At 37.9% G+C, this 26,035-nt stretch overlaps 3 protein-coding genes across 5 annotated transcripts in view; all 3 read right to left on the reverse strand.

Annotated features, from left to right (window-relative positions):
- LOC129906951 (zwei Ig domain protein zig-8-like) overlaps positions 1 to 26,035 on the reverse strand; it is a 515,233-nt gene that overhangs the window by 453,211 nt on the left and 35,987 nt on the right. The gene's annotated exons all lie outside the window — the stretch shown is intronic.
- Positions 14,873 to 16,396, reverse strand: LOC129905551 (uncharacterized). Its single transcript, XM_055981046.1, has one exon. It carries the CDS (start codon positions 16,394 to 16,396, stop codon positions 14,873 to 14,875), a length of 1,524 nt encoding a protein of 507 aa, XP_055837021.1.
- Positions 16,542 to 17,186, reverse strand: LOC129905561 (uncharacterized). The gene has a single exon (XM_055981059.1). It carries the CDS (start codon positions 17,184 to 17,186, stop codon positions 16,542 to 16,544), a length of 645 nt encoding a protein of 214 aa, XP_055837034.1.

A 26,035-nucleotide genomic window follows, 5' to 3' on the forward strand; every position in this document is an offset into this window, starting at 1 on the left:
GCGCTTCAACATGCGTACTTCACGAAGTCGTACTACGAAAAAATTCGTAAGGTCTACGAGGCCATGAAGCTGGACATTATGAATCGGTTGGCCAATTTCCAAGGAAAAAATGTAGCAGACCAGATCCAGTTGGAGCCACCAGCAGCATTTCAATCAGGATCATCGGTCAACCCAGGATCTACAAGGAAAACTGATATAAGTCCAAAGGAATTAAAAGAAAGTATTCAGCTTAATCAGGGAAGTACTTTCTCTTTAAAGAAGAAATTTAAAGTACTCTCAAACTACTTTAAAATATCGTTGGATAATTGTTCACCAGAACTAAAACAGAGTCAGCCGCAGATGTTTAAGGTCAAAGTCAACAACATAAGAGAGAACTTTGACCAAATTAAGAATACATTTAACCGTCTGGATGAAGAGCTGGAAAAGGAAGATATCGAGACATACTTTCATCTGCAACAGCAATACGAAGAATTGTTGCTTGGAGTAACAACAACTCCATCAACAAATGACTGCCCTTTAAAGGAACCATCCGCGGTAACGTCTTTGAAATTACCTAAAATAGAGTTGCCCAAATTTGATGGGAATTACCTTAAGTGGCGTCAGTTTTATGACTTGTTTAAGCCAATGATACTGGAACAACCTATATCATCGGCACAAAAATTTTATTTCTTACGCGCTAATCTGACAGGAGAAGCACTGAATTTAATTCAAGGATTTCCGGCTACAGAATGCAATTTTGAAGCTGCTTGGAAGAGTCTAACGGACCGCTATGGCAATAAACGGCTTCTTCTGTCAGCGCATTTAGAAAAAATATTAAACCAACAATCAGCAACTGGTACAGCTTCAAGTTAACGGAAGCTGCACGACAAGGACATTTTTATCTCTTTCAGGTTTCGAACGTGAGAGAGCTGTTCAACGGCTTGGAATTTGCCGAAACTGTCTAAAATCAGGGCATGTCTCTAGCTCATGTTATTCAAAAGGATGCCATATTTGCCATGGCAAACATAATTCCCTTCTACACCATAAGAAGGATTCAAAACAATTCAATAATAATCATATTCATTCCGCAGGTAGTCAGCAGCAGGCAGCTCCAAAAGCGGAAGGTTCAACTTCAAATTTTCATACGCATTCCATAAGTAACGAACAACAGCTTCTTCAAAGGGGGGAAGGTCAGGTAGCAAATGCAGCTAGTTGTTCCAGATCAAAACCACAGCAAGTTTATCTAGCAACAGCTTTAATTAAAGTCAAGTTTGCACATGGAACATGGCTTCCTTGCCGTGCCTTGTTATACTCAGGGTCGCAAATTCATTTTGTGACGGCAGCTTTGGCTCAAGCACTGGGTCTCCCGAAATATAGAGCTGAAACATCAATTAGTGGCATTGGAGGGCATGGTACACAAACACAGTTCGCTATATCACTCACTTTAGAGTCACATAATTCTGGTTTTAAGTCAAGTCTTGAGGCTACTATTCTTCCAAGGATAACAGATTACCAACCATATGAGGTTGAGTCAAAGTACTGGAATATACCGACTCACATTCAGTTGGCTGATCCAGGATTTTTTTTATCTTATTCTTCCAGGGGAGATAACCATTGGAGACCAACTTCTTTCACTGCGAAATACAAAACTGGGATGGATAGTCGCAGGTGGCGTCCAAACTTCTAACCACAATGGTGTTTGCACCATTGCCACGAGACCAACTCTATCAACATTGGAGAAACTTTTGAGTAAATCGTGGGAATGCGAGACCCATGACACTCAAGTTAAACGCATGAGTGTTGAAGAGCATAACTGTGAGGAAATTTTCAACTCCACCAAAAAAATTGTTGCAAGTGGAAGATTCATGGTAAGTCTTCCTTTCAAAAAAAATCCATCATGTTAGGTGCCTCTTATGAAAGAGCACGCAAAAGATTTCTTACATTAGAACGACGATTCGAAAGAGATAACGAATTTCGCGAACTCTATTCTCAATTCTTATTAGAATATGAAGAATTAGGCCACATGAGTGCAATCGACACCAAAGATATTCCTCAACATCACTATTTCATCCCGCATCATTGTTGGCATCTGCCACCCTAACCTCATTTATGTCGAAAAATAATATAGACATCGCCCTGGTGCAAGAGCCGTGGATCAACAGCGGTAATGTCTGCGGACTTAAATCCAAAGATTTCATTATTTATTGCAAAAAAGGGCCTACTGAAGGTAACTTTCGTACATGTATAGTAGCGAAAAAAATTTTAAATCTTTTTCTTCTATCCCCCCATTGTAGCGCAGATATGACGACGGTCAAATGTGAAAGAGACGGGGCCCAGCCCCTGATCATAACATCCGTCTACATGCCAGGTGATTCACCGGGGCCTCCACCATCAGCAGCGTTCACCAAGTTGGTAGCAGAAGTTGGTAAGAAAGGTTGGGATCTTCTGGCAGGCTGTGATACAAGTGCCCACCATCTGCAGTACAGATACAAACACAAGAGGTGAGTCACTTTTTGAATTTATTATTAAAAACAATATGGTGATACACAACAGAGGTAATTAACCCACCTTCATTACAAAAATCAGAAAAGAAGTACTAGACTTGACACTTTCCACGAACTCTAACTCTATCGAGATAAGTAACTGGAATGTGTCAAGTAATGTTACATTCTCAGACCATAGAATGTTAACATTCCAAATAAGGCATGATGCTGTAAGCCCCAATCCCCTTAGAAATCCTAAGAAAACTAACTGGGAAGCCTATAATAATAAAATTAAGGCCTCATCGTTGGGCCAATATGGTAGTCAACCTCTGTTAGACAGCTCAGCTATAGAAAAACTTGTAATTGAATTTACATCAGATATAATCAAAGCGTACGAAAGCTCTTGCCCCTTGCCCAAAACTAAAAGAAAGCTCAACCCCGTATGGTGGTCAAACGAGCTTTCCATTTTGAGGCTACATTCTAGGAGGCTTTACAACAGAGCTAAAAAAGTAACAATCCAGCTGATTGGGATCTCTTCAAAATCAGCTAAAACGCATATAAAAACCGAACTACCTATGCCAAAAGAGCAGCCTGGCGGCAATTCTGCACCGACATCGAGTCCACAAACGATGCAGCTAGGCTTAGAAAAGTTATGTCAAAGGTCCATTCCCCTCCGGGCTTCCTAAAATGCCCAGATGAAACCTGGACAGAATCTAGCTCTGAAACTATCGAATTACTCATGCGCACTCATTTCCCAGGCTGTGACAAGGTCACAACTCTTGATGAAAATGGTCCCAATATAATAAACAACAATATAGGTACCCAAATAGTAGACAATAGGAAAGTGGCATGGGCCACTGATTCTTTCTCAGCTTTCAAGTCTCCAGGGCCTGATGGAATAATTCCAATCATGTTACAAAGCTCTGAAGACTTGTTAGTCCCAATCCTTACGGACATTTTTAGAGGTTTTTTAAACACAACTTATGTTCCCTCTAGTTGGAGAGAAGTTAAAGTAATCTTCATTCCCAAAGCTGGTAAGCCTTCCCACACGGAACCTAAAGACTTCAGGCCGATTAGCCTATCTTCCTTTCTTTTAAAGACCTTAGAAAGACTAATTGAAACGCACATTCGGTTTAAACTCGACGACAATGTTCTCTCACAGGCCCAACATGCATATATGAAGGGCAAATCTGTTGAGACAGCATTACATGGGTACGATTGAACATTCAATCCACCACAAAGAATTCACTCTGGGAGCATTCCTGGACATTGAAGGGGTCTTCAACAATGTTGAAAATGCAGCCATACGGCAAGCCCTGGACACCAGCGGTGTCGATTCAAATCTTTCGAACTGGATTGATTCGATGCTTCAAACTAGACTTGTAAATGCAGAAATGGGTAGCAGCAAGCTGAAGGTAAGAACTTGTAGGGGAACTCCACAAGGAGGAGTCCTGTCACCCCTACTCTGGCTCTTAGTTGTTAACCAGATCTTAACCAAGCTTAGCCAAAACGGTGTAAAAGTTGTGGCTTATGCCGACGACATTATCATCATGGCCTCGGGCAAATTTGTTCCGACCCTGCGAGATCTTCTTCAAACAGCCCTTAACAAGCTCAACAACTGGGCCACAGGCTGCGGTCTCAATGTAAACCCACTTAAAACCGAACTAGTATTATTTACTAGGAAAAGAAATATCCCAAATATTAACCCTACCACAATAAATGGGACTCCTCTCACCATTACTGGTAAAGCTAAATATCTTGGGTTGATAATCGATAGAAAACTCAATTGGAAAGAAAATATAAAAGAACGTGAAAAGAAAGCCTCTATTGCCTTTTACACCTGTAGTAGAATTTTTGGTAAAAAATGGGGGCCCAATCCCAAAACGATTCATTGGATGTATACAGCCATTATAAGGCCAATTCTGACGTATGCATGCCTGGTCTGGTGGCCAGCCCTAGATAAAACAGTCAACCTTAAAACAATGACCAAAATTCAGAGACTCGCGTGTATAGGTACCACTAGTGCCATGAGAACTACACTCACATCAGCCCTAGAAACAGTCCTTTCACTTGCCCCGATCGACCTTTTTACAAAAGAATCGGCGGCCATAAGTGCCCTTCGTTTGAAGGAGGGCAAGAACTGGAAAGGGGGCCACTTGGGTCATAAAATAATAATGAACTATGTTGCAAGTAACATTCAAACTGACTATACTCTTCCATTCAATGATTTCAACCCAGTAGCGCTGACAGACTTCCCTACAAGGGAACTCTTGGAGTCAAACAGGATCATTATTGCAGATCATGTCTCGGTTTTCACTGACGGGTCTAAAACAGAACTTGGCGTAGGGTCAGGCATCTTTTCAGATAACCCTCCCATAAACAAATCACTGAAACTCCCTGACTTCTGTAGTGTTTTTCAAGCGGAAGTTTTTGCAGTTTGCGAAGCAGCAAACATACTCTCCGCACTCAATTTAAAGAACAAAAATATTGATATCTTTATAGACAGCCAGGCAGCAATTAAAGCCATTTCCTCTATTGTCACGAAGTCTAAACTAGTCAGTGTCGTAAGGCATTAAGGTCCCTAAACATAACGAACATAGTTACCCTTCGATGGGTCCCAGGACATCGTGATATACAGGGGAATGAAAGGGCAGATGAATTGGCCAAAACAGGATCAACACTTGATCCGTGCCAAACCGCTTCATGGGTGCTTATGCCAATGGAACACGAAAAAAGCAGAATAAAGCAAAGCTTCTTGAACTCTGCAAACGACAGATGGTCAGCTCTTGAAACCTGTCGTGTTTCAAGAAGTCTGTGGCCGACCATTTCTAAGAACAAAACTGAAACCATACTTAAGCTAAGCAGGCCTCAGTTGTCCCTATTGATTGGTATCCTTACAGGTCACAACTCAATGGGAACCCACATGAGTAGAATGGGTATTGTCTCATCAGACTTATGTAGAGGGTGTCAAGACGAAGAGGCGGAGGAGGGCTCATACCACTTCCTTTGTGAATGCCCCAGCTTAGCAAAAAGTAGGAAAACAATTACTTCTTCGATGAGTTAGATGACGTCTCGTCCTTGCCACTGAAAAACATTATGAAATTTATCCAAATTTCAGGATGGTTCAGGGAGGCCCAAAAGCTTAGGATTGATTTGGAATCCAATACTAGATCAATTTGAATTTGGGTTTAATTCAGAAAAATTTACAACACCAAGGATGCCTGTAACTCGCAGAACTGTTTTATCTGATCTCGCACGATTGTTTGATCCTTTGGGTTTATTGAGCCCAGTCATAATGCTTGGTAAACTCTTCTTACAAGACTTGTGATAATGATGATAAGATTCCTACGGATCTCCCTGAAAAATGGAACAGGTATGTAGATCAATTCTTTAATTTGGAAAAAATAAGTATACCTCGATTTGAAATGTGCCCGTCTCTAATAAGAACCAAAATCTATGGATTCTCGGATAGCAGGATGTGTGCACTTGGAGCGTGCGTATACATCCGATGTATTGACCAATCAGGTAATATATTTTGTAAGTTACTCTGTTCCAAATCTCGAATCGCTCGATTGAAGGCCATTACAATTGCTCGTCTTGAACTTCAAGCTGCAGAGCTTTTGGTTGAACTGGTAAAAAGAATACTTCAGACATTTAAGAAGTATGTTCACAAAATAGTTTGTTACACGGATTCAACAACAGTGCTGGCTTGGATAAGCTCTCCTTCATGTGTATGGGACACATTTATAGCAAATAGGGTAGCTAAAATCCAAGCAGAAACTCAAATATCACAATGGAATCATATTAAGGGAGAAATTAATCCAGCTAACTTAATAACGAGAGGATGTTCTCTCGACAACCTATCATCATTTACGTGGTTTCAAGGTCCATCGTTTCTTAAATTAGAAGAATCACAGTGGGAACCAAGTAAGTACACCATTCCAAAGGTGGTTCCCGAATTACGAAAGATTAGAACGCTATTGATGACTGCAACCACAGATCCAGATATAGTAAAAAATATTAATCATAGAAACTCTATCTACACGTTGCAGATAATATTCTCGTATTGCAGCAGATTTATAAGGAATATCCGTCGGCCCAAACTACTAAGAAGAAGCGGCAGAGTTACAAAAGGATCGTTATTGGTATCATTGTTTATAGCATTCTTGATAGCGTCAGTAAGCACAATATATAGAGACAGCCATGTAACTGTAAAGGAACTCGACAACGCAGTCGGTATGTACTTTGAAGATATTGGAACACTTCGTATAGTCAACAACTTTTGGAGTTTGTATGTTTATTATAATCTTACAAATTATTGGTTAGAGTTAAGCGAAATGAAAGCTTATTTAAATGAACTAGAAGGTGCTTGTAAGGCAGATAAATCAGAAAGGATTTACTATTGTCACTCGACGATAGAAACATTTCAACAAAGAATAGCTGTTATTGACCAAAACAACGAATTCATTCACGGATTTAATACAACAAGCCGGACAGCGGGTCGACATCGTAGGTCACCATTCGATTTTATTGGTAGCGTAGCACACAGTTTATTTGGCGTTCTAGACCAAGAAGAGGCTCAACACATTCAAAATCAAATTGAACTAGCAAATAAACATGAAACTCACTTATTGGCCCTCATTAAAAAACAAAGTTCTATTTCCGATTCCACTGCGAACGTTTTGAAACGTAAAACATTGGAGGTTACAAAACAGTTCCAGACCCTAAACACATATCTTGCTAAAACGTTCAACGCAATTGAAAAACAACAAGATGACATTGGCATTAGTCAATACTTTTTATCTCTTACATCTTATTTAATTATGATTTTGACAAATTTTCAGCGTACTCAAGACATTATTCTGGATGTTATACTTGACTTGAATCATGCAAAAATCAATCCTCAGCTCATCACACCAAGGCAACTAAGTGACCAGCTCCAGCTGGTTCAAGCAAATCTTCCATCGAATTTAAGAGTGCCTAACGTTTCAGTGTTAGATATGTTCAAAATAATAACGGTTAAGGGACGAACTCTTCATGATTCAATCATCTTCGAAATTTTAATTCCCTTAACCGAAGATCAGGAATTTCAATTGCTCAATCTTATTCTATTGCCTATAAGACAGAAGAACATGAGTCTCTTAGTTGATGTAACAAAACCATATCTTGCAGTTACGTTAGCCAGAGACAAATTTTTTGGTTTAACTGAATTCGAGTTCTCGTCCTGCAAACTTATAGCTCAGAGAAATCATCTTTGTACTTTAATTGTTCCAACGAACATTCATCAACACAATTTGCAGGTTTGTGAAATGGCTCTCCTTAATCATGAAGATAGTGCGTTGGATGAATGTATTTTAAATGAAACATTATTCCAAAATAAATGGCACGCATTAAAACAAAGCAGCAGTTGGCTATTTTCTTTGACTACCAATGCCACTGGCCTTCTCATTTGCAACGGAGTTACTAGCAGCATAGATTTGGTAGGCAATGGTGTGATTGATTTCAACGATATGTGTACACTAAAGGTTGGAACCACCATCATAAACGGACGATCAAACTACCAGACTACGATAGCAAAATCATTCGTCCCAAGTGCAAAAATCGCTGACTGGATCGGAACCCGTAGCATTGCCAAAGACCTTGTCCCTCCATTGAAGGTAAGCTCAATTGAATTTAATGAAATTAAAAATCTTTCACAGAAAATAGAAGACATGAAGAAAGACATATCATCTTCAGAAGACCCCCACTTAAACATCCATGATTACCATCATTATGGTTTGAGCTACCTGCTGCTGATAATAATATCGCGATGATAATCGTTTACTATCGACGATGTCAGGTGAGGCCTATTCTAAGACAAAGAAGAACAGTTCCTCGCTTTGAAGCCACAGCATTTTGAAGGTTAGGAGCCTTCAAGGAGGGGTGTATGTACAAACTTATAAACGTTTGTACGTTATTTTAATTTAATTAATTGCAAATATTTTTCTGTAACGAGAGCTTCTGTGTGAACAATTGATTTAAAAGGTTCACCAGACGAAATACGATCTTTCGTATTTCGTCGATTTTGCCATTCCCACGGGAACGTAGTATATCTGCGTGTGTCACACAGAAGCTCATCGAAATTATTAATTTGTCAAAAATAAATTGTTAGAAATAAAGGCATTATACATTCAACTTTAAAACCGATAAGTCGTCTTTGGTTTTTACTTCTTTTATCACACAGTGAGGACTTGCAGGTGGGATGAAATGCCATTCCACCTTGTCTTCAGCTAACCTTGAAGCGAGTGATGCGTTGTTTTTGATTGCGTTCTTGAATTCTTGGTCTAAACATCGATTCGCTCCAATGAAATTAGACCCATTGTACGAATTTTCACCATGTAGTGTAGTTGCATGTGCTTCTTTAACGATTAAACTGGCTAGTTTGCATTTATCCAGTATTATTGGGTGTTTCTGGTTCAAAGGCAACCTTGCATACTTAAGCCTTCCACCCACTCTTAAGATTCCTTCATCATCTTGGTAAGGTTTCATTTGAATTATTTTGCTGCGACAATGTTCTCTCACAGGCCCAACATGCATATATGAAGGGCAAATCTGTTGAGACAGCATTACATGGGTACGATTGAACATTCAATCCACCACAAAGAATTCACTCTGGAAGCATTCCTGGACATTGAAGGGGCCTTCAACAATGTTGAAAATGCAGCCATACGGCAAGCCCTGGACACCAGCGGTGTCGATTCAAATCTTTCGAACTGGATTGATTCGATGCTTCAAACTAGACTTGTAAATGCAGAAATGGGTAGCAGCAAGCTGAAGGTAAGAACTTGTAGGGGAACTCCACAAGGAGGAGTCCTGTCACCCCTACTCTGGCTCTTAGTTGTTAACCAGATCTTAACCAAGCTTAGCCAAAACGGTGTAAAAGTTGTGGCTTATGCCGACGACATTATCATCATGGCCTCGGGCAAATTTGTTCCGACCCTGCGAGATCTTCTTCAAACAGCCCTTAACAAGCTCAACAACTGGGCCACAGGCTGCGGTCTCAATGTAAACCCACTTAAAACCGAACTAGTATTATTTACTAGGAAAAGAAATATCCCAAATATTAACCCTACCACAATAAATGGGACTCCTCTCACCATTACTGGTAAAGCTAAATATCTTGGGTTGATAATCGATAGAAAACTCAATTGGAAAGAAAATATAAAAGAACGTGAAAAGAAAGCCTCTATTGCCTTTTACACCTGTAGTAGAATTTTTGGTAAAAAATGGGGGCCCAATCCCAAAACGATTCATTGGATGTATACAGCCATTATAAGGCCAATTCTGACGTATGCATGCCTGGTCTGGTGGCCAGCCCTAGATAAAACAGTCAACCTTAAAACAATGACCAAAATTCAGAGACTCGCGTGTATAGGTACCACTAGTGCCATGAGAACTACACTCACATCAGCCCTAGAAACAGTCCTTTCACTTGCCCCGATCGACCTTTTTACAAAAGAATCGGCGGCCATAAGTGCCCTTCGTTTGAAGGAGGGCAAGAACTGGAAAGGGGGCCACTTGGGTCATAAAATAATAATGAACTATATTGCAAGTAACATTCAAACTGACTATACTCTTCCATTCAATGATTTCAACCCAGTAGCGCTGACAGACTTCCCTACAAGGGAACTCTTGGAGTCAAACAGGATCATTATTGCAGATCATGTCTCGGTTTTCACTGACGGGTCTAAAACAGAACTTGGCGTAGGGTCAGGCATCTTTTCAGATAACCCTCCCATAAACAAATCACTGAAACTCCCTGACTTCTGTAGTGTTTTTCAAGCGGAAGTTTTTGCAGTTTGCGAAGCAGCAAACATACTCTCCGCACTCAATTTAAAGAACAAAAATATTGATATCTTTATAGACAGCCAGGCAGCAATTAAAGCCATTTCCTCTATTGTCACGAAGTCTAAACTAGTCAGTGTCGTAAGGCATTAAGGTCCCTAAACATAACGAACATAGTTACCCTTCGATGGGTCCCAGGACATCGTGATATACAAGGGAATGAAAGGGCAGATGAATTGGCCAAAACAGGATCAACACTTGATCCGTGCCAAACCGCTTCATGGGTGCTTATGCCAATGGAACACGAAAAAAGCAGAATAAAGCAAAGCTTCTTGAACTCTGCAAACGACAGATGGTCAGCTCTTGAAACCTGTCGTGTTTCAAGAAATCTGTGGCCGACCATTTCTAAGAACAAAACTGAAACCATACTTAAGCTAAGCAGGCCTCAGTTGTCCCTATTGATTGGTATCCTTACAGGTCACAACTCAATGGGAACCCACATGAGTAGAATGGGTATTGTCTCATCAGACTTATGTAGAGGGTGTCAAGACGAAGAGGCGGAGGAGGGCTCATACCACTTCCTTTGTGAATGCCCCAGCTTAGCAAAAAGTAGGAAAACAATTACTTCTTCGATGAGTTAGATGACGTCTCGTCCTTGCCACTGAAAAACATTATGAAATTTATCCAAATTTCAGGATGGTTCAGGGAGGCCCAAAAGCTTAGGATTGATTTGGAATCCAATACTAGATCAATTTGAATTTGGGTTTAATTCAGAAAAATTTACAACACCAAGGATGCCTGTAACTCGCAGAACTGTTTTATCTGATCTCGCACGATTGTTTGATCCTTTGGGTTTATTGAGCCCAGTCATAATGCTTGGTAAACTCTTCTTACAAGACTTGTGGAAGATAGATTTCTCGTGGGATGATAAGATTCCTACGGATCTCCCTGAAAAATGGAACAGGTATGTAGATCAATTCTTTAATTTGGAAAAAATAAGTATACCTCGATTTGAAATGTGCCCGTCTCTAATAAGAACCAAAATCTATGGATTCTCGGATAGCAGGATGTGTGCACTTGGAGCGTGCGTATACATCCGATGTATTGACCAATCAGGTAATATATTTTGTAAGTTACTCTGTTCCAAATCTCGAATCGCTCGATTGAAGGCCATTACAATTGCTCGTCTTGAACTTCAAGCTGCAGAGCTTTTGGTTGAACTGGTAAAAAGAATACTTCAGACATTTAAGAAGTATGTTCACAAAATAGTTTGTTACACGGATTCAACAACAGTGCTGGCTTGGATAAGCTCTCCTTCATGTGTATGGGACACATTTATAGCAAATAGGGTAGCTAAAATCCAAGCAGAAACTCAAATATCACAATGGAATCATATTAAGGGAGAAATTAATCCAGCTAACTTAATAACGAGAGGATGTTCTCTCGACAACCTATCATCATTTACGTGGTTTCAAGGTACATCGTTTCTTAAATTAGAAGAATCACAGTGGGAACCAAGTAAGTACACCATTCCAAAGGTGGTTCCCGAATTACGAAAGATTAGAACGCTATTGATGACTGCAACCACAGATCCAGATATAGTAAAAAATATTAATCATAGAAACTCTTTCTACACGTTGCAGATAATATTCTCGTATTGCAGCAGATTTATAAGGAATATCCGTCGGCCCAAACTACTAAGAAGAAGCGGCAGAGTTACAAAAGGATCGTTATTGGTATCATTGTTTATAGCATTCTTGATAGCGTCACTAAGCACAATATATAGAGACAGCCATGTAACTGTAAAGGAACTCGACAACGCAGTCGGTATGTACTTTGAAGATATTGGAACACTTCGTATAGTCAACAACTTTTGGAGTTTGTATGTTTATTATAATCTTACAAATTATTGGTTAGAGTTAAGCGAAATGAAAGCTTATTTAAATGAACTAGAAGGTGCTTGTAAGGCAGATAAATCAGAAAGGATTTACTATTGTCACTCGACTATAGAAACATTTCAACAAAGAATAGCTGTTATTGACCAAAACAACGAATTCATTCACGGATTTAATACAACAAGCCGGACAGCGGGTCGACATCGTAGGTCACCATTCGATTTTATTGGTAGCGTAGCACACAGTTTATTTGGCGTTCTAGACCAAGAAGAGGCTCAACACATTCAAAATCAAATTGAACTAGCAAATAAACATGAAACTCACTTATTGGCCCTCATTAAAAAACAAAGTTCTATTTCCGATTCCACTGCGAACGTTTTGAAACGTAATACATTGGAGGTTACAAAACAGTTCCAGACCCTAAACACATATCTTGCTAAAACGTTCAACGCAATTGAAAAACAACAAGATGACATTGGCATTAGTCAATACTTTTTATCTCTTACATCTTATTTAATTATGATTTTGACAAATTTTCAGCGTACTCAAGACATTATTCTGGATGTTATACTTGACTTGAATCATGCAAAAATCAATCCTCAGCTCATCACACCAAGGCAACTAAGTGACCAGCTCCAGCTGGTTCAAGCAAATCTTCCATCGAATTTAAGAGTGCCTAACGTTTCAGTGTTAGATATGTTCAAAATAATAACGGTTAAGGGACGAACTCTTCATGATTCAATCATCTTCGAAATTTTAATTCCCTTAACCGAAGATCAGGAATTTCAATTGCTCAATCTTATTCTATTGCCTATAAGACAGAAGAACATGAGTCTCTTAGTTGATGTAACAAAACCATATCTTGCAGTTACGTTAGCCAGAGACAAATTTTTTGGTTTAACTGAATTCGAGTTCTCGTCCTGCAAACTTATAGCTCAGAGAAATCATCTTTGTACTTTAATTGTTCCAACGAACATTCATCAACACAATTTGCAGGTTTGTGAAATGGCTCTCCTTAATCATGAAGATAGTGCGTTGGATGAATGTATTTTAAATGAAACATTATTCCAAAATAAATGGCACGCATTAAAACAAAGCAGCAGTTGGCTATTTTCTTTGACTACCAATGCCACTGGCCTTCTCATTTGCAACGGAGTTACTAGCAGCATAGATTTGGTAGGCAATGGTGTGATTGATTTCAACGATATGTGTACACTAAAGGTTGGAACCACCATCATAAACGGACGATCAAACTACCAGACTACGATAGCAAAATCATTCGTCCCAAGTGCAAAAATCGCTGACTGGATCGGAACCCGTAGCATTGCCAAAGACCTTGTCCCTCCATTGAAGGTAAGCTCAATTGAATTTAATGAAATTAAAAATCTTTCACAGAAAATAGAAGACATGAAGAAAGACATATCATCTTCAGAAGACCCCCACTTAAACATCCATGATTACCATCATTATGGTTTGAGCTACCTGCTGCTGATAATAATATCGCGATGATAATCGTTTACTATCGACGACGTCAGGTGAGGCCTATTCCAAGACAAAGAAGAACAGTTCCTCGCTTTGAAGCCACAGCATTTTGAAGGTTAGGAGCCTTCAAGGAGGGGTGTATGTACAAACTTATAAACGTTTGTACGTTATTTTAATTTAATTAATTGCAAATATTTTTCTGTAACGAGAGCTTCTGTGTGAACAATTGATTTAAAAGGTTCACCAGACGAAATACGATCTTTCGTATTTCGTCGATTTTGCCATTCCCACGGGAACGTAGTATATCTGCGTGTGTCACACAGAAGCTCATCGAAATTATTAATTTGTCAAAAATAAATTGTTAGAAATAAAGGCATTATACATTCAACTTTAAAACCGATAAGTCGTCTTTGGTTTTTACTTCTTTTATAACACAGTGAGGACTTGCAGGTGGGATGAAATGCCATTCCACCTTGTCTTCAGCTAACCTTGAAGCGAGTGATGCGTTGTTTTTGATTGCGTTCTTGAATTCTTGGTCTAAACATCGATTCGCTCCAATGAAATTAGACCCATTGTACGAATTTTCACCATGTAGTGTAGTTGCATGTGCTTCTTTAACGATTAAACTGGCTAGTTTGCATTTATCCAGTATTATTGGGTGTTTCTGGTTCAAAGGCAACCTTGCATACTTAAGCCTTCCACCCACTCTTAAGATTCCTTCATCATCTTGGTAAGGTTTCATTTGAATTATTTTGCTGCTCAAAGGAATATCCTTTTTGTTTTCAATTTTTTGTAATTCATTGCAAAATTGAATTTTTTACTGTTGTTTGATGATTACAATTCTCGCCTGTGACAGTTCGAATACAGTTATTGATCCTGGCGTTATTTGTTTGTATCGAAACCACTGAATAAAACGAAGCACATATGCAACACTTTTCTCAATTTTGTTGATGTTCGATAATCGTTCGATTAAATTCGATACAAAATGTTTTTTCAATTTAGTTTATTGAACTTGTTATTTACAATTGACTTAAAATTAACTTATTTCTAAGATACATTGGTTGAAATAAAATTTTGTTGGCACAGAAGGGGCCTAACCTTATACAATGACTAAGTTATAAAATATAAATAATATTATACATGGATAAACTTAATTTAAAAAGTCTGCTGACTAGGTTGTCCTCGGGGTGTTCAGACCCGGATGTCCAGTTATGGGGTTGGTTGAGTTGGGGATACAAAATGTTTCTTGCATTGCAATGTTGACATCGTTTTTAGATCTGTTGATGGTGCCAGGTGTTGCTGTTGCGGCCAATGATGTTTTGATTGTTTCAGCCACTGCGGACCTGTACACCATAGTTCGTGTGCAGCAATTTTTGAAGGGCATATGCCACGTGATGCAACATCGACTGGGTTGTCTTTGGAATTTAAATGCAGCCATTCGATTTTATCCATTAGACTCTTGATGTCAGCTACTCTGCTTCGTATAAACTTTTCTTTGCTCTTGTTGTTTTTTATCCACCACAAAGTAATAGTGGAATCACTCCACCCGTAGTATTTTGTATCATTTGAGAAATATTTTTTTATCTTGTTGAGTAACTTTGCAAGTAGTTGAGCTGCACATAACTCTAATTTGGGAAGAGTTTTTTTATTTTTGATGGGTGCCACCTTGGTTTTGGCTGTTAGTATTTTAATTGTCATATTTGTTTTAACATATATGACAGCTGCATATGCTTTTTCTGAAGCATCCGCAAATCCATGTATTTCTATTGGACCTGCTTCGTCATTAAATATCCATCGTGGGATTTTAATTAATTTGATTTCTTGTAAGTTTTGTTGAAAGGTCATCCATTCTGCCTTCATGATTTCATCAAGTTCATCATCCCAGTCATAGTTTGATTGCCACAATCTTTGTATGAATATTTTCGCCTTTATCGTGACTGGAGTAAGCCATCCAATAGGATCGAATATTTTTGCAATATTTGATAACACATTTCTTTTGGTTTTTGAAATGCTCAATTTAGATGAATCTATAACAAATCGGAACTCGTCTTGATCTGGATCCCAGTGAAGTCCCAATGTTTTCATAGTGTCGCCTTCTTTGACATTAATTATTTTTTGCTCATCATTCGACATTATACCAGTCAGCAAATTTTGATTGTTTGAAGACCATTTTCGTAATTGAAAACCAGCATTTGAAAGATTTTCACTCACTGCTCTTATTATGTATCTGCATTCGTCTTCGTTGTTGGCACCTGTCATTAAGTCGTAAACGTAAAATTCTTCTCTTATGATTTCTTTTATTCTTGTGTCTTTGTCTTTACTTTGGTTTGCGACTTCTTGCAATGTTCGGACAGCTAAGAATGGAGCTGCTGCTGTTCCATACGTAACTGTTGTCAGTTTATATTCCCTTATATTGTCTTTTGGTTGTTCTCTCCAAAATATTCGATGATATTCTTGATGTTCTTCAGCACTGTTGATCTGCCTGTACATTTTCTCGATGTCTGCCGTAACTACAAATTTCCATTGCCTCCATTTGATGATGATGTCAAAGATATTGTCTTGCCGTCTAGGGCCAATCATCATTGCGTCATTAAAGCTGTATCCGTTGGACGTCTTCGCTGAGGCATCGAATACAACTCTTGTTTTTGTTGTTAGGCTTGTATCTTTCACAACTGTATGGTGCGGTAGATAGTATTTGCCCATATTTTCGTGTTGTTTGTCTACCTTGACCATGTGGCCCAGGTTTTCGTATTCTCGCATAAACTGTATGTAGTCGATTTTTATTTTGTTATTAATCTTTTTTCAAACTGTAAGAATCTAGCTAAAGCTTGTTTTCTAGATTCTCCAAGCTCTATATCTGTTCTTAGTGGCAACATAACTACATATCTGCCATTCGTATCTCTTTTTTTTGTCTCTGCAAATGCTTGCATGCAGATGTCGTTTTCTGATATTTCATTTCTATTTCTTCTATCTCCCAGAACCTCTCCATCGATGAAGTAACCGCTGACATGATTTTGCCACATTGTCGTTTCTCGTGTAGTGAGCCGGAAACAACCCACCCGAAAATCGTATATTGTCCCACGATGCTATTGTGCTTCCTTACTCCTTCTTCAATTAACTTTGGATACAAGTCACTTCCGATGATAATGTCAATACGATCTTTTGTATTCAGGTTTGGATCTGCCAGAGTATAGTTTTCCCACTCATTTTTATTAAATTCAAATGATTCGTCAGGTAGTGGTTTTATAAGGGTGGGTAATACCAAAAACTCTGCTTGCATTTTGTTGTTGCTCATAAATCTTGGTCTTATCTCTAAATACACTCTTGATTTTGTTGTACCCACTGCTGCATCTGAGAGTCCAGTTAATTCTGTACTTATTCTTTTCCTTGGCAAGGAGAGGATCTGCGCTGCTTCCTCAGATATCATTGATATTTGAGAACCTTGATCAATCAATGCCCGAAATAAACATGTTTCACCATTTGACGATGTGGCTGATATCTGTGCTGTAGCTAATATTACCATTGGACTCTCTATCTTCTTTGCCATCAGGGATGATAATGATTTTTCTTTTTTATTGTTGTTGTCTGAGGGGCTCAGTTTTTTGTATTGATTTCCCTCGACCCTTTTCTTCGTTTGGTAGTTTTCGTTGTGTAGTAGAGTGTTATGTGATTTATTACACTTCTTACATTTTATTTGAGAGAAGCATTTGGTTTCTGCACTGTTTAAGACATATACTGCATATTTGCTTATTGCGTACATATGCTAATCGATTGGGAATCTCGGTGTTTAAAAATTTCTCACAATAATAAATTCGATGACCACTCTGCATGCAGAAATCACAGTTCCACTCTCTTCTGTCTGATTGAGAATTTCCAATTTGTTTTTTGTATTCTTTGTTTCGAGTCGTTGTTTGTTGTTGAGATTCAAGGGTTTGAAATAATTGCTCAAGGAAGTCCATAACATCCTCCAGTTTTTGTATTTGGCTTGGTTTTTTGATGTGTTGCTCATATAATTGTAAGCCCTCCTTGTCAAATTTTCGAAGGAGTAGGTGAGCAAATATTTCATCGTTTTCATTGTTATGTTTGCCTATTGTCGATGTGATGATGTAAATACATTCCTTTGCTGCATCGTGAAGCTTTTTAACATTAAAAGGTGATGTAGCGTTCATCATTGGCATGTCCAGCAAGTAATTCAATTGTGTGGAGAAGTTGATTCTTTTATTTTCGTACCTTCTGACGAGAGTCTTCCATGCTTCATTATAGTTTGCCGAAGATCCTTGTATGAGGCTAGCAATAGAAGTTCGAGCTTCGCCGGTTATACACGATCGCAAGTGATTTAAGCGCTAGGGAAAAGGTTTTAGCATTTAGGTAATGACCAAATAAGACCCACTTCTGAGTTTATTCATGATATTATTTATTATTATTTGGTATTACCTAATAATGTAAATAATATCATTAGAACGTTCTATAGGTTATAGGTTCTATAGAAATTTTAGCTATGACAACTTGATGCGTGACTTTAACAGCTTGCATGGAGTGAGATTTTTTTTCACACCAGATATTGACATTAAAGTCTCCCTGCTAAATAACTTAGTTTTGAACTTGGATGATTCCTTTGAAACTCCTCAAAGTTATAGTTTATTTTCTTTTGTCTGGTGCTTCTGAAATTTTAAATTCAATTATATCTGTCAAATCTGATGTGATTGGTCCTGATTGTTTTTTTAGGCTTATTTTTTCCGCTTATAAATAACTACCTGATTCACATCTTCAACTTTTACTCATATACTTGTGAATTTCAAGAGGAGTGAAAAAACTTATATATTATCTCTGTTCCAAAAAAGACTAACCCCTCCAAACCTTCTGATCTTAGGCCTATTAGCATTTTATCTTTTCCAGGAAAGTTACTTGAAAAAATTATGCATGATCAGCTGCAAATGTATCTTAGCGAAACCGTGCCGCGAAGAAAAATCAGAGGGGGGGAAGTTATTTCATTTTTTATAAATTGGTAGTAAGTCGAACCGTTGGGTTCGACCCCCCCCCCCCCTCAGCGGTTGGCGTTCGCGTTTTTTTTAGCTATCCTTAAAAGGATAAGCTTAACTGGCGCCCGAGCAGGGACAGGATAATTGCGTGTCCTTTTGTCCTTACTTTGTAATACCCATGGGAACACAGCGTGCCATACCTAAGTACCTGGCAGTAAAATCAAAAATTACTAAAAAAGACACTATACCCACAAGAACATAGTGTGGTACATAAAAATTAATATACAAAGGACATAAGGACATGCTAGTGAAGGAATCGTGCCACGAGTAGGTTGCTTGCGATTATTAAAGCTTGCGACTAAAAGGGACAACCACGATACTTCCCTATCCTGTTCTCAGAACCCATGTTAAACATGTGTTTTCTCTTTTCTTTATAGCAATCATCAGTGATGAATTATAAACTGCTACTGCTAAAGTAAGAGATTTTAAGAAAAAAAAAAGAGAAAAAATTATAAAAAAAAGTGCAAAGTGTGTGAAGCGAAAAAAAAAAACAAAAATATATATAAAAAGGTTGTGTGGTTTAAAAAAAAAAAAAAAAAAAAAATATAAAAAGTATAAAATATATAAAATATATAAAAAAGTTGTGTGGTTTTTAAAAATTAAAAGAAAAAAAAGAAAAAAATATAAAAAGTATAAAATATATAAAAAGGTTGTGTGGTTTTTAAAGATTAAAAAAAAAAAAAAATATATAAAAAGGTTGTGTGGTTCTTAAAAGTAGAGGAAAAAAACACAACGAAAAAATATTTTTTAAGTAAGCTTAAAACAAAAAATCAGGTGAGCAATTTATTTGATTTTATTTGATTCCTATTACATATAATAAAGAAAAAAAAACGTGTGTGTACTCATGTACTCGCGTTAGAAGTTTTAACTTCTTTAAAGACATTCTCTAAACTTAAGACGACCTGAAATAATGGAACATTTCTTTTGATATTGCTCACCTCTGACTTCAGTGAAACACATCGTCTTGGCCAAATTTTAGAACTTGCAACGTGGTAGGTAGTCTAAGTCATGTCAATTAAAAGGGCCAACCCATAGAATACGTCGCATTCGTAAAGTCACCGGACTCAACCTACAGCTCAATAAAATACAAAACGTTCTTATGATAACAGATCGATCCATAAACCCCATCAGTCGAGTCCGACCTGTCTTCAAAAGAATATTGTGTATTTTATCTAGCTGTTGGTCAATTGAATTCTGCGACGTAACAGATTCGACGGGGTTGTCCCCGGCAATTTCATAAGCTCCCATACGGACAATGACCAAAGCCAAGAGCCAAGACTGAAATATTGGCATCGACGATGCATTCACACAATTTTTTTTACGCTCACCAGCTCGCGACCATGAGTCAGCAATATTTGTTCCTTGGGTAAACCTTGTTTATTGTTATCTTTAGAAAAACGGAGAATGTATGCAGCCCATTCATCTCCGAGAACATCAGCTTTGAACTAGGTTCCATCTTCCACGCGCTTTCCATTTTTATAGAACACACAACACAAAATAAACAAAAATTATAAAAATCACTGACGTCCGACGATAGAATGACGTTTCGTTTCTGACATCCACAACAGGGATGTGATGGAGTGTATTTTTGATGACTTTACTTTTTCAGCCTAGTTCTGATCCGTGATATATGAGTTGATGCGGTTTAAAATTTAATACCTGTTTTGGCTATTTCTTTTTCACCACCAAGTGCAAGTGAGAAAAGAACACAGAAATTTCAAAATTTAATTTTATTGAAATAGAAATAACATTTCCACTGACAATATTTCTTAACTTTGTAAGATCTAATAAAACAAGCACATTTTTTTTCTTTGAATTCGCTACTAAAGCCTGGTACGCTTCTCGCGCTAAATTTTAGCTCCCTTACAAATTATCGAACATTTTTAGCCGAGATAAAATGGATCCCATACAAGTTATCGATAACTTGTATGGGAATTTTATCTCGGCTAAAATTTAGCGCGAGCAGCATACCAGGCTCAAGCCTGGTACGCTGCTCGCGCTAAATTTTAGCTCCCATACAAATTATCGAAAAATTTTATCTGAGCTAAAATGGATCCCATACAAATTATCGATAACTTGTATGGGAATTTTATCTCAGCTAAAATTTAGCGCGAGCAGCGTACCAGGCTTTACCACTTATTTATTTTTATCAAAAAGAACTGTATGCCAGGCTTAAATAAATTATTTAGCCACGCCTAAAGCTAATCTCAATTCACACAGCTAAAGAGCGTTAAATTTTTAACAGCTGAAATTTTTTTTTTATTCACTTTAATAGTGTCAAAAATTAAACCTCGGTTAAAAATTAGTCACACACGGCCTTTATTTCCGATATTTTACATAATATTCAAAAACTCAAAAGAAATGATTAAACTTGCGAGTTAGTGCATCCCATCAACTTATATTTTACTGATCAACAATAGGCGGAAGAAGTAATCACACCAAATACACTCCATCACATCCCTGTTATTGTAGATGTCGATATACTAATTCTATTGAACACTGGAGGCGCTACTAGTTAATCCCTTTGACAATCTTGTCAAAAAGTAAATTTTAGTACCCACCCTCCCTAAAGAAGTTAAAACTTCAAAAAATATAAAATGGACCAGATTGCAACTTCAATTACCGAACTAACAGGTGCTGTCAACAACATTCTGAATCAACTGAAAGGCCTGGAAACTCGATTAAAGAATGTTGAAGACAAAAGCAAATCCACGCCATCTGTTTCAGATAGGGTTGCGGTCCCGTTGTGCTGCCCACGTACTGAGACCGATTTAAAGGAGATCAGTAGACTCCCTGACTGTGTAAAGGAACTCCAAGACTTTGATGGAAATCCTACACAATATGTCTCATGGGTGCACAATGTTGAGTCAATATTAAAAGATTTTGAGATAGTGCGTAATAAGCCTATCTATCGAGCAATTCTGATGCATATACGCCAAAAAGTAAGGGGCAGCGCTGATGCGGCCTTGGTGAGCTACAATCTTTTTGATAATGATTGGACGTCCATCAAGAAGTGTCTCTCTCTTCACTACGCTGATAAGAGAGATATTAGAACTTTGGAGCATCAGTTAAGCCAATTGACGCAGAAAGGTTCCAAAAAGGATGAGTTTTATGCGATGGTAAACCATCAGCTTTCACTCATCATTAACAAAGTCAAAACGGAATCGAATCGCACAGGAATCGTGCACTAGATGTCTTCATTCGAGGACTTAACGGGGATTTGTCTCGCATATTGATTGTGCAAAAACCTACAACACTTCCTGAGGCATATGCAGCTTGTTTGGAGATGCAAAATTTGAATTTTCGCAGTCATGCGATCCATTCAAATAACGCACCTAATTCGGTGACGGCTCCAATTAACCAAACATTCAAACCTGATAATAAATTCCATTCCCTTATTTCCAAAAATCCAAAACCTTTTGTTCCTAGATATGACCAATTTCATTACCCTACAAAAACCAACTATCGTCCTATGATGGAAGGCCCACCTCCGCGACCAAATGCTCCGAAACCTCATGAAAAAATGGATATTGATCATTCGGTACAAACGAGGAATGTAAATTACATGAATCGGCCGAGGGACAATAACCCTTTTAAGAGGAAAGCGCTGTCTGAAAAATATGCTCACAAACAACAGAGACTTTTTCACACAGAAACTTGCAACGACGAAGTGGCAAATTACGAACAGGTTGCATTAGAAAACCTCAACGAAGATGACGAGGTAAATTTTATGATGGACGCTTATCCAGCGTACCATATATAGAATACGTAAAAAAAGATGGTACTGTCTTTAAATTTCTTGTTGATACTGGCTCCAACAAGAAGTTTATCAGTCCATCCCTCGGAAAGGGAGCCAAAGAACTCAATGATCCATTTCCCGTTCGCTCGGCGGGCGGAAGAATAAAAATAACCAAAAATGTTACCGGTGAATTCTTTAACTACATCGGTAACCACTCACTTCTGACCTTTTATGTTCTCCCAGGTCTGGAACCTTTCAATGGTATCATTGGCGATGATACACTTCGAGAGGTAGAAGCCGTAATTGATAGGAAAGAAAATACACTGACGATTAAACCTAACATAAAGCTTCCTTTAAAAAACAAATTTTCAAGACAGGTAAGCGTTTTGCTTGAGGATAGTCTACCTGAAAATATTCAAGGTAAGCTTGATAAAATAATCCAACGCTTTGATGATCTCTTCGGCCCAATTAGCAACAATGATCCAATTGACACTGCTGTGAAAGCAGAAATCCGTACTAACACCGACGAACCAATTTATTCCAAAATTTACCCCTATCCTTCTGCTCTGAGAGAGGTGGTGGAAAATGAAATTTTCGACTTGCTAAAAGAAGGAATTATACGTCCCTCAAAGAGTCCATACAATTCTCCAATATGGGTTGTACCAAAAAAACCCAGGTTTTCAGGGAAAAAACAATATCGCATGGTCATCGACTACAAACGTCTTAACCATGTTACAAATGCTGACGCATATCCCATTCCCGACATAAATTCGACTCTTGCAAGTCTTGGTCATGCTAACTACTTTACAACAATAGATCTTACATCAGGCTTTCACCAAATTGTGATGAAACCCTCAGATGTACCAAAAACAGCATTTTCTACAATGAATGGGAAGTACGAATTCCTTAGACTTCCTTTTGGATTAAAAAATGCTCCTTCGATATTCCAAAGGATGATCGACGATGTCCTAAAAGAATACATAGGGAAACTTTGTTATGTCTATATTGATGACATCATAGTCTTCAGTAAAACCCTTGAAGAGCATTTGTCAAGTGTGGAAATTATCTTTAGCAAATTGCAGAACGCTAACCTTAAGGTAAACCTTGAAAAAACACAATTTCTTAAGAATGAGGTCGAATTTTTGGGTTATATAATAACTGACAAAGGAATTCGAGCTGACCCAAAAAAAGTTACGGCAGTTCAGAATCTCTTACCACCGGTGAACCTTAAAGAACTAAAAAGCTTCTTGGGACTAACCTCTTACTACCGTAAATTTATTCGCGATTATGCAAAGGTTGCAAAACGTTTAACAAACCTAACAAGAGGAGAAAACGCCCAAATAAAGGCTAACCAGTCTAAGAAAGTTAGCATTACATTGGATAGTAAGGCACTTGAAGCGTTTGACGAATTGAAAACCTTACTTACATCCTCAGAAATTTTGGCATTCCCAGATTTTGAGAAACCCTTTAACCTCACAACGGAAGCATCAAATTATGCAATAGGAGCCGTTCTTTCGCAGGGTGAATCCGGCAAGGATAAACCTATTGCATACATATCTCGATCGCTCAATAGTAGTGAAGAAAGCTATGCGACTAACGAGAAAGAAATGCTTGCGATTGTTTGGGCCTTGGATAATTTGAGGTCCTACCTTTATGGGGCAAAAAAGATTAAGATCCTTACAGACCACCAGCCACTTACATTTGCTCTTGGGGATCGGAATTTCAATGCAAAGCTTAAACGATGGAAAGCTAGGATAGAGGAGTATAACTGCGAGCTAATATATAAACCAGGAAAATCCAATTTGGTTGCAAATGCTCTGTCACGGTTAAAAACGCAAGTCAATCACTTGACCTCTTCAGCAATGGCTGAACCGTCATCAAGTTCGCGACTTGCAACAAATCTCTCTATTACTAAAACAGCAAGTGAATCCGGTTCCTCGACCGTATCAGCAAATGAAAGTAAATTGTCCACAGACTCAGCAGGCGAAACAATCCATAGTGCTGACCAAGATAGTACCGACTTTATTCCGCATGTGGAAGCTCCTATTAACGTCTTCCGCAATCAGATAATCATTAAACTAGGAAAAGGTACTGAAATCCACGAAGAACCTCATCCTGGATACTCAAGACATTACGTTGCAGTTCAGAATTTGGACAAGGCTAGCCTTGCTCAAGTACTGAAAATTAAATTGCATCCAAACGTCCTTAACGGACTCAAAATTCCGGAAACTTGTTTAGGGTTGTTACAAGAAGTTTACCTTGCAAACTTTTCAAGATACAAAATCCGCATAACTCAAAGAGTTGTAGAAGATGTTAAAAACGAAGAAAGGGTTTATCGATTGATTTCTGAAGAACATAAAAGAGCCCACAGGAATGCGAAGGAAAATAAAGAACAATTACTCGAACGTTACTATTTTCCAAGAATGAATAGCCTTATAGAGAAATATGTGAAAAGTTGCGAAGTCTGTATTACAAATAAGTACGACAGACACCCAGCTCAACCCGAATTTCAACCTACACCTATCCCCTCATATCCTTGTGAGATTTTGCACATGGACATCCTTGAAGTTCAAAATGAACAGTACATAAGTTGTATAGATAAATTTTCCAAACTTGCAAAACTATTTCACATCAAGAATAGATCTTCTCTTCACTTGAGGGATAAAATAGTGAAATTGTTACACTATTTCACTGTCCCAAAAATTTTAGTAATGGACAACGAAAGGAAGTTTCGTAAGCCCAATTATCTTGGGGTTCATAAGAAAATTGAATATTAAAATTTATCAGACACCTGTGCAACGCAGCGAGGTAAACGGTCAGGTGGAAAGATTCCATTCAACAGTTCTTGAAATTTTCCGCTGTCTAAAATGGAATACAAAGACCTCGGTCCGAAAGAGCTTTTAAATATCGCAGTTGACCGTTACAACAACACCATCCATTCCGTAACGAAAAGAAAGCCGTGCGATATATTCTTTAATAGAAGTTCAAGGTTTAATTATCAAGGTTTATTGAACTTTAGAATGAAAACTAACAATGAGTTACGAGAAATCATTTCAAAAAAACAAAAAGCTAGCAATAAACGTAGGAATATTAAAAGGTCCTCACCAAAGAAATATGAAAGAGGCCAAGTAGTTTATGTAGCCCACAAGAATATAAGAGGTAAAAATAGGCCTCTGTACAAAAAAGAAATTGTCAAAAAGAACAACAGAGTTACAATTATAACAGATTCAGGTAGAAAAATTCACAAAGCTCATTTAAAGAATATAGAACCACAAAACTAAATTGCCAAAAAAGAAAATGGTCTTTGACCTTTACGTAAAATACAATTTTTAAAATTAAAAAATAGAAAACCCACATAACTACTTTACCACAAGAAATCCACATTACCGCTTCATTACACTATTCCATTATTAAAATTAATAAAGTCTAAATTTCAAACGCTTGAGTATGACACACCACACATACTACATACAGTCGTCGGCATAATTATTTTGACTAATTTTCAATTCTCGATCTGATAAGAATAATTTCTAACGATTAAACTTTACATAGGTAAAGTTGATGGTTATTTATTAAGTATGTTATGGTGAATCT

This window comes from Episyrphus balteatus, chromosome 1 (assembly GCF_945859705.1).
Source record: "Episyrphus balteatus chromosome 1, idEpiBalt1.1, whole genome shotgun sequence".
In the NCBI taxonomy this organism is placed as follows: Eukaryota; Metazoa; Arthropoda; class Insecta; order Diptera; family Syrphidae; genus Episyrphus; species Episyrphus balteatus.

Coding starts and splice junctions, on each gene's coding strand:
- LOC129905551 (XM_055981046.1), bottom strand. CDS start 16,396: ATGGTCAAGGTAGACAAACAACACGAAAATATGGGCAAATACTATCTA.
- LOC129905561 (XM_055981059.1), bottom strand. CDS start 17,186: ATGGTAATATTAGCTACAGCACAGATATCAGCCACATCGTCAAATGGT.